At 42.2% G+C, this 8793-nt stretch overlaps 1 protein-coding gene across 1 annotated transcript in view; it reads left to right on the top strand.

Moving 5' to 3' along the window:
- Positions 1–8793, top strand: part of MIGA1 (mitoguardin 1) — a 57351-nt gene that overhangs the window by 44706 nt on the left and 3852 nt on the right. The window contains exons 8-13 of the mRNA XM_012801659.2: positions 459–577; positions 836–908; positions 1582–1668; positions 3085–3183; positions 5943–6077; positions 7324–7377. Coding sequence (XP_012657113.2) covers positions 459–577; positions 836–908; positions 1582–1668; positions 3085–3183; positions 5943–6077; positions 7324–7377 — 567 coding nt within the window. The remainder of the gene's footprint in view (positions 1–458; positions 578–835; positions 909–1581; positions 1669–3084; positions 3184–5942; positions 6078–7323; positions 7378–8793) is intronic.

Genomic DNA, 8793 nt, shown 5'->3' with positions numbered 1-8793 from the left:
CTGGGACTACAGGCACTCGCCAAACACCTGGCTATTTTTTGCTGCATTGCTCTTTAGCTGGCCTGGGCTGGGTTCAAACCCACCAGCCTCAGTGTACGTGGTTGGCGCCATAACCACTGTGCTATGGGTGCTGAACCAAAATCCTCCTTTCTTTTGTTTAATGCTTTCTTTTCAGTTCTTCTCGACAGTGGAATAAGATGTAGTATTGCTTTCCTGTGCAGTCTATGTTAAGTAATTGGACTCAAAAAGAACTAAGCTTGTCATAAAGTTTACTCTTTGTAACAACTGAATTTTGAAATAAAGTGAATTCAGGTCTTAGTAGCTGTAAAATGCTATTGAATGGCTTTTATTATTTACTCAAATTTAGTGTGTTTGAGGTTAGTGGAATCCTATTTTCTTTTTCTCCTAGTTTTTCTCCTTACATCAGCATAGTGTGTTTTAACCCACTGTTTTCTCAGCTTGGAGAGCGCAGAGACGTGCACCACCCCTACAGCCTCGAGTCTCTCTGTCACTGCCCTTTCTACGAGGAAGCCGTGCATTTAGTGGAAGAAGGAAAAATTTACTCCAGAGTGCTGAGGTACCCTTCAGTTCCGCGTATGTTTATGACGAATGTTAGGTGTTGGTGTGATGCTTATTAAAAATGTTTGTGAGAACAGGGAAAAGTATGTTTCTAGGTCCAAGTAAAAAACATTCTTATTACACGTTCTGCCAGTGTTGAGAAAACATGTGTTTTATATTAAGGTCCCAAGGTTAAGCCTTGTTTAGTCCAGATTTGTAGTCAGCTTGACTCAAATGTAGCTTAACAATTAATTGTCTTTCCCTGTTTGTCACATAGAACTGAAGTGTTGGAGTGTCTGGGAGACAGTGATTTTCTTGCCAAACTTCACTGTATTCGACAGGCTTTTCAGGTATTTTCTTTTTTAATGTCAGTGACTTCACCCGGCCGCTCATCCCACCCTCATGTTAGAGTTCAGTGTTTATGAGCAGGACCGCCTCGCCCCGTCCTGTCCTTACCCCTAATGGCAAATGTCAGTCTCCTGACCTCAGTGTCCCTCCCTTCTGCTTCCCTTCATCTGTGTCCATGTGTCTCTGTCCTCTCTGACGGCTCCCCAGGTCCACCACACTTTGTCACCACAGGAAATTTTGATGCTGCAAGTGTGTGCAAATGGCTACTTAAAATAAAAACCCTCTTATCACGTGGAGTGTATTCTAGATTTAATTTCAGATCAGTTATAAAATCACTGATTTCCTAAAAAGAAATAAGGCCACTTAATAACAAAGTATCTTTGTTTTCTTATGTTTTGAGGCTATACAAAATTTATTTTATACTTTCTAGTATTCTGTTGAACAGAATTTAAATTCAAGTTTATTCCTCTTAAGTCCTTTTTTGGCTCTAAGACTCAAGAACTCTTTATTTAGTAGATTGGGACTTTCTCTGTTTTCTAACTGTTTAAACAGCCCCTGTGTGGTGCATTCACAGTGGTGGGTTTATTTGTGCAGAGACATGATATAAAGTTGAACATCCATTCAGATTCATTATAGGTCTCTTTTCTCTTTGTTTGGGGATGAATTTTTTTTCAGGTAATTCTTTCAGAAACAGCCAACAGGATATTCCTTGCTGAGAGTGGAAGGAAAATTTTGTCAGCTTTAATTGTGAAAGCTCGAAAGGTAAACTTGTTTTGTGAGCAAGGTTTTTATTATTTTTATGGCTCTGAAGATTTAATATATTAAATGTTTGATAGAAGAAAAAGTTTTTGTGGATCATGGAGAGGTTCACATTTCTAAAGTAAATAACTCAAAGAGGGTTAGTTTCTATTTGGGTTGAATTGTTTTCTGTGTATAAGGTGCACACCGTTTTGACCAAGGTGTTTCTCCTAAGTTATTTCGCGTGTACCATGAAGGTTATGGATGTCACGATGAGAATCGTCATCAGAGCTCCTCCCATAGCCAGCACCGTTATTATTACTAATACCTCCTCCCATAGCCAGCACTGTGGTTATTACTAATACCTCCCCTCCTACTTCCCTCCATACTGCTCAAGAAACAGTGCAGGTCTGAGAAATCTGGATTACAATTTGAGCCCCATTTTACTCCTCATGAAATGGAATGAGGCAGAAGCATTGACAAGAACTTCATTCAGACTGTAAGGAACCCCTTTGTTTTATGTAAGGTTTGTCCAGATGATAAGAAAACTAAATAAAGTAGGCCTTCCCTGAGCAATCTGCATACCTGGTTTTCAGACCCACCCGCTTTGAACCTCAAAGGATCCTCAGTTGCCTCACTTGCATAATAGAATTTTATATTTATTTATTTTGAGACAGAATCTCACTATGTTGCCTTTGGTAGAGTGCCATAGCGTCACAGCTCACAGCAACCTCCAACTCTTGGGCTTAAGTGATTCTCTTGTCTCAGCCTCCCAACTAGGTGGGACTACAGGTGCCCACCACAATGCCCAACTATTTTTCTGTTGCAGTTGTTTAGTTGGCCTGAGCTGGGTTCGAACCTGCCACCCTTGGTGTATGTGGCTGGCGCCGTAACCACTGTGCTATGGGTGGCAAGCCTAGAATTTTATATTTATATCCCCCTATTTCAAAGGGTCATTGTGATTAAATAAAAGAAAAATGAGAAAGCAACTTAAAAAAGTAAAGTACTGAGTATATGCAATGAGATACTGACTCCTTGGCAGTTCCCAATGTAAATTGTGTGTTGCTTTCTCAGACTTCCCATGGCAGATAAACCCAGTGACTTGAATTTGGGTTCTACCCCAAGGAGCTGAAATAAAACATCACATAGCATCTGCTGTAACCAGGTTTTCATTTTAAGGACTAACCTAGATAGGCATACATATTTGAGTAGTGAATAGTTTGTTCAGTTTACTAACATTCTGAGCCTTGGCTTCTGCAAAACATTGGACAAAATAGTAATTCAGGTAAATTTGGCATACCTTAAAAACGTATGTTAGTTCATTTACTTAATAGTGTAAGATCCTACAAACTTACTTAAAGAGTAATAAGTAACTTGCTTTGTAAGCTGGTAACTTACTATATAGTGGAGTTTAGAATTAAACTGTGTTTTCTTCTGCAGAATCCAAAGAAGTTTGAAGATGTTTTTGATGAAATGATCTATTTTTTAGAGCAGACTGATCACTGGGACAGCACTGAAATGGAACTTGCCGCTAGAGGGGTAAGTTCAAATTTTTTTGTTTTTTGAGACAGAGTTTTACTTTATTGCTCTCAGTAGAGTACTGTGGAGTCACAGCTCACAGCAACCTCCAACTCCTAGGCTCAGGTGATTCTCTTGCCTCAGCCTCCCGACTACAGGCACCTGCCACAATGCCCAGCTATTTTTTTGTTGCAGTTTGGCCAGGGCCGGTTGGAACCTGCCCACCTGGGTATATGAGGCCGGTGCCCTACTCACTGAGCCACAGGTGCCACCCCCCAATTTTTTATAGTGTGTATTCTCCTTAGTTAGCTGTTTATAGTAGACATACGTGTTTGTGGAGTTGAGGCCCTGTTTCCTTGTCCTCCTTAAATGGCGATAAAGCCAGTGGTGGGGTAGTAGGCAACATCATTCTTCTGACTGGGTTGTAAACAGTAGCAGCTATACTTTGTATACATTAAGGCAACAGTTGTAAATAATTGTTTCTTAAAATGCCTTCTATCTTTTGTTGGGTTCTTTCTTCCCTCCCTCTCTCTTTCTCTCCTTCCCTTCTTTCTTTGTTCCCATTCAAAGGTCAGTTGGCAGGGCCCTAGCGGGGCAGTAGTGGTGGCCTATTCAGGGACAGTTCACAAAAGGACAATAGGGGCAGCTTAGTGGGGCTGGGGGATTGGCACCTACACAGGATGGAACAAATGAATATGCTCAGAAAAATCAGAACCAAAAATTTTCACTGTTAGATACAGGTGTAAAAAAGCTAGAATTGGAATCAGAGCTGTCTGTGAATTCATAGTTTATTCTACACATACAGAAATAAGTATAGATATAATAAGAGGCTTATGTGGACAGAAACGTATGTGTACTTTTAGTTCTGTTTACTGAGCGGGTCTGGGAGTTAAGCATCACCCCCAAAGAGATTATTCCCAGCACAAAGATTTTGGCTTCTAACTATCACTCTTCAGTAAAAGGAACTAGAATTTCTCAAAAAATGACTGATGTCAGCACTAGGATGGGATCAGTACATGAAAAGCCTGGAGCATTTTGTTATAATGGAAGCTTAAGGAATTTTGCAAGGAGCTAAAAGGCATTCCAGGCAGTGAAAATAGGAAGCACAATTACATACTTGATGTATGAGCAGTTCTCTAGGCCCGAAACCTGGGATTTGCCTTTGACCTTCCCTCGTCTCCACTCACTTTCTCACACGCATCTCTGATGTTTGTCCGTTTTAACTTGTGAACGTCTCCAACTTTCTCCATCTTTTCTCTGTATCTCCCTCTTCCATCCGACAGACCTGTTGTCCTTTCCCAGGTCTACCTCCCTGCCCACTCCCCTCCCTGCGTATTCTTTCCCTTCTCCGTTTCATTCTCCACACTCCTGCCAAAATGAGCTTTAAAAGATACAAATCCGATCGTCTCCCTCCTAGCCCCACCAGTGCTCTCCCCCCCTCCAGAATCCTATGGGGATGACGTGGGGTCCTCATGGGGTCCTCACTCGGTCCCTCCTGCCTCTGGCCTGTCTCCCTGGTGCTTCTGCTGCTGTCAGTGTCTTCTACAGTTCAACACCAGTGTGTTTCTTCTTCACGTCTCTGGAGGGATTTTCCTCTACCTGGGATGCTTCACACCCTGAAAGAAGCCCTCTCTGAAATCCAGCTGAAATCACACTCTCCATCAAAAGCTCTCACAGCCCCATACACATGTACTTTTCCCTTTATTGTAAGGAAAAAAATTATTATCACAGTTTGTAACTGTGTAATTGTAGGATTATTTTGTTGCTGTCTGTTTTCTCCACTAGACTCTGGGCAGCTGATTTGCCTGTAGAAGTCTGAGCACCTGCTGAGCATCTGCTGAGTAGCAAGTGTGTGTGAACCAGGGAGAGAGCAAGTTCCTGGTCTGGTGGGGAAGACCGGCCACGTGCCAGAAACTAAATAGCAAAGCTGAGTGAGCATTGTGGGTGCTGTGATAGGAGCAGGAACAAAGGACTGCTAGAGTAGACAGGCGGGAGAGAGGAGTTTCCCTTGATAAGATCTAGGAAGGGGCAGCTACCATGCGTAATTAGCCAATTGTCATTTCCAGTGGTGAGTTTTCATATTTATCCCTTTCTTCCTCTTTTTTTTTTTTTTTGTCTTTTTTTAAATAATCTGATTCAACTCAAAAAAATCCTGCTCTTAAAAAGTACAAATTCTTGGCTCAAAATTTATTTCAGGCTCGGCGCCTGTGGCTCAAGCGGCTAAGGTGCCAGCCACATACACCTGAGCTGGTGGATTCGAATCCACCCTGGGCCCACCAAACAACCAAAAAATAGCCGGGCGTTGTGGCGGGCGCCTGTAGTCCCAGCTACTTGGGAGGCTGAGGCAGGAGAATTGCTTGAGCCCAGGAGTTGGAGGTTGCTGTGAGCTGTGAGCTGTGATGCCATGGCACTCTACCCAGGGTGACAGCTTGAGGCTCTGTCTCAAAAAAAAAAAAAAAAATTATTTCAGCTCTATATAATAATTCCGGGCCAGGTGTGGTGGTTCATTCCTGTAATCCTAGCCCTCTAGGAGGCCAAGGCAGATGGATTACCTGAGCAAGAGCAAGACCCATCTGTAAAAATAGCCTGGTGTTGTGGTGGGTACCTATAATCCCAGCTACTTGGGAGGCTGAGGCAAGGGAATTGCTTGAGCCCAAGAGTTGGAAGTTGCTGTGAGCCATGACGCCAGGGCACTCTACCAAAGGTGACAAAGTAAGACTCTGTCTCAAAAAAAGAAAGAAAGAAAAAGAATTTCTGCTTATACTCATAATTTAATGCAGGTGAAACATCTAAACTTTTATGATGTTGTTCTGGATTTCATACTAATGGATTCCTTTGAGGATCTGGAAAACCCACCCTCGTCCATACAGAATGTAGTAAATAATCGCTGGCTAAACTCTTCCTTCAAAGAAACAGTAAGTGATAGTTTACCTTTCTCAGCCATTTAGCTATGGTTTTTAAAATGGTCAGAACTGGGAAGATTAATACGGTTTCTGTGTGTGTACCTGCCTGCTGAATGACTAGTGTGGAAGCCAAGCTCAGACTTTGGCATTGGGGTCAGAAGTGGGTGGTGTGACACCTTCAGATGACATTCTCTTTGTTTCCCCTTCCACCAGTCCCAGCTTTGACCTGGTGGACTCAGTATTTCATCAGGTGTCCAAAGAAACTCAGGCTTCAGATGAGTTCAGGCCTAGCAAAATATTGCCTATAACTGAAATGGCTGAATGATTAAACCAAAATACAGCAGTTCATAGTTTTTAAAAAGTGACTGCATATCTTTAGTAGGAAAATATGGAGATTCATGTTCTCAAATGCTACCAGAACTCAGGGGAGAAAAACTACTCAAAATAAAAGAGGTTTAAACTATATTCTGTATTTCGAATGTTTTCCTTTCTGTTGTATGTTGTACTCCAAGCTCAGATTGACATTTGTTTTTGTTGGGATTTCATTGTGTACCTGGAAGGAAGGTGGGGTGGGCGTCATATTTGATGATCAAGTTTGAATGCCTTTAAAAAATTTTCCAGGGGTGGTGCCTGTGGCTCAGTGAATAGCCCTGGCCCCATATACCAAGGATGGCGGGTTCAAACCCGGCCCCAGCCAAACTCTAACAACAAATAGCCGGGCGTGTGGCAGGCGCCTGTAGTCCCAGCTACTCGGGAGGCTGAGGCAGAGAATCACGTAAGCCCAGGAGTTGGAGGTTATTAACTTTGTCTTTACTATACATTAGAACATTTATTTGTGTATGGGTACCTACATACACATATTATCACTTTTTGCCCCTTGGGAACAGAATTTAAGAACTCTGAGAATTGAATTTTAATTACCAGTCACCATGTAGCAGGTTTCAGTCTTTTTCCTTCAGTGGCTTTGTATTTAATTTTTAATTGTATAAAAGTGAAATATTTTTTAAGCATCCTGGACTAGTTTTTTTTGCAGTTTGGCCGGGGCCAGGTTTGAACCTGCCTCCCTCAATATATGGGGCCAGCGCCCTTACTCCCTAAGCCACAGGTGCCGCCCCCTGGACTAGTTTTTATTAGTACTTAATGTTTTAAACTTTTTAGACCCGTAAACTCTGAACTTCTAACAAAAATCACTCTTTTCTAAAAGGAAACATTTATATAGCTGTGGATTTAAATCTTGCTTTTCTCTGCGTATATTTAGGCTGTAGCTTCAAGTTGTTGGTCAGTGCTGAAACAGAAGAGGCAACAGATGAAGGTAAAATTTATTATGCCCTGGACTCCTTTGTTAAATAATTTCAGAATCCGGTCAAGGAAACTTCTGAGTCCAGTTCTCATGTGGGGACTGCAGCTGGTAGGAGAGACTGTCCCCTTACTTATCTAAGTGACTTCTTGGTAGTGGGTTGGCTGTTTGTTTTTTTCCTTTGCAGTTTTTGGCCGGAGCTGGGTTTGAACCCACCACCTCCGGTATATGGGGCCAGCGCCCTACTCCTTTGAGCCACAGGCGCCGCCCAGGTTGGCTTCTTTTTTGAACGCCTTCTCCCTCTTCCTAGTTGTTCTGTGTAGTTCACTGTACACTGTTGGGGCTTATCTGGTATTTCAACTAAGTGGGGAAACAGCTCTGATAAAGTTTTATTTTTTGTCTTTGCCCTGAATGGTATTTTTTAAAGCTCTTTAATGTGGTAGATTCCACTTCACATAATTCAACTGAGAAATAACAATTTGATTCTAATAGTGCCGGGCTCAATAGAGAGCACCTACTAGAAGCAGTGTCCTGTGTCCTACACCCTGTCACCACCTGACCCGTACACTCTGAAGGGAGACTGCCTGCATCCAAATGCCGCTGACTAGCTGTGTGACCTTGGGCAAGCTATTCTCTAGGCCTGTCTCCTCATCTTTTAAAAAAGAAATAAATACCACCTACCTCACGGGGCTTTTTGAAGATTCGGCATGAAGTGGTTAGAACAGAGCTGGGCACAGTGCATTGTGCAAGTGTCGGCTGTTACTGCATTGTTATCACTGCCCAAGGCCTATAGTATTTTATCATACCCATGTTTTTCAATCTTATACTTATAACTTTGAGGCAATATTGCCAAGTACGTTGATTCCAAAGTACAGGCTTCATAGCACCTTCCGAGAGCTCTGTTAGAAATTTCAAAAGTCCGGCCAGGCATGATGGCTCATGCCTGTAATCCTAGCATTCTGGAAGACCGAGGTGGACAGATGGCATGGGCTCAGGAGTCCAAGACCAGCCTGTGCAAAAGTAAAACCTTATCTCTACTAAAAATAGAAAATTAGCTGAGCGTTGTGGGGGGCACCTGTAGTCCCAGCTACTTGGGAGGCCGAGGCAAGAGGATCGCTTGAACCCAGGAGTTTGAGTTTGCTGTGAATTATGATGCCATAGCACTCTACCCAGGGCGATACAGTGAGACTCTGTCTCTTAAAAAAAAAAAAAAAAAAAATTCCATTATTATTGAGATAACTTTTTTTCTACTTCTTAGAATCAATAATGTGCCTCAGTCTAGTCTTTCTTTATCTACAGGTACCTACATGCTTCATCTCCTGGGGAGCTATTTCCTCTGTACTTAGATAAGTCTTCCCCAAACTCATAGTACACTTTAAGTCTATATGGGATTTAGAATTTTAATATTTTTTTAAATCTTTATTTTTTAGA

This window comes from Otolemur garnettii, unplaced genomic scaffold (genome assembly GCF_000181295.1).
Source record: "Otolemur garnettii isolate 467f Iridium unplaced genomic scaffold, OtoGar3 scaffold00010, whole genome shotgun sequence".
Classification (NCBI taxonomy): Eukaryota; Metazoa; Chordata; class Mammalia; order Primates; family Galagidae; genus Otolemur; species Otolemur garnettii.
This window is presented reverse-complemented; position numbering and strand designations above follow the sequence as displayed.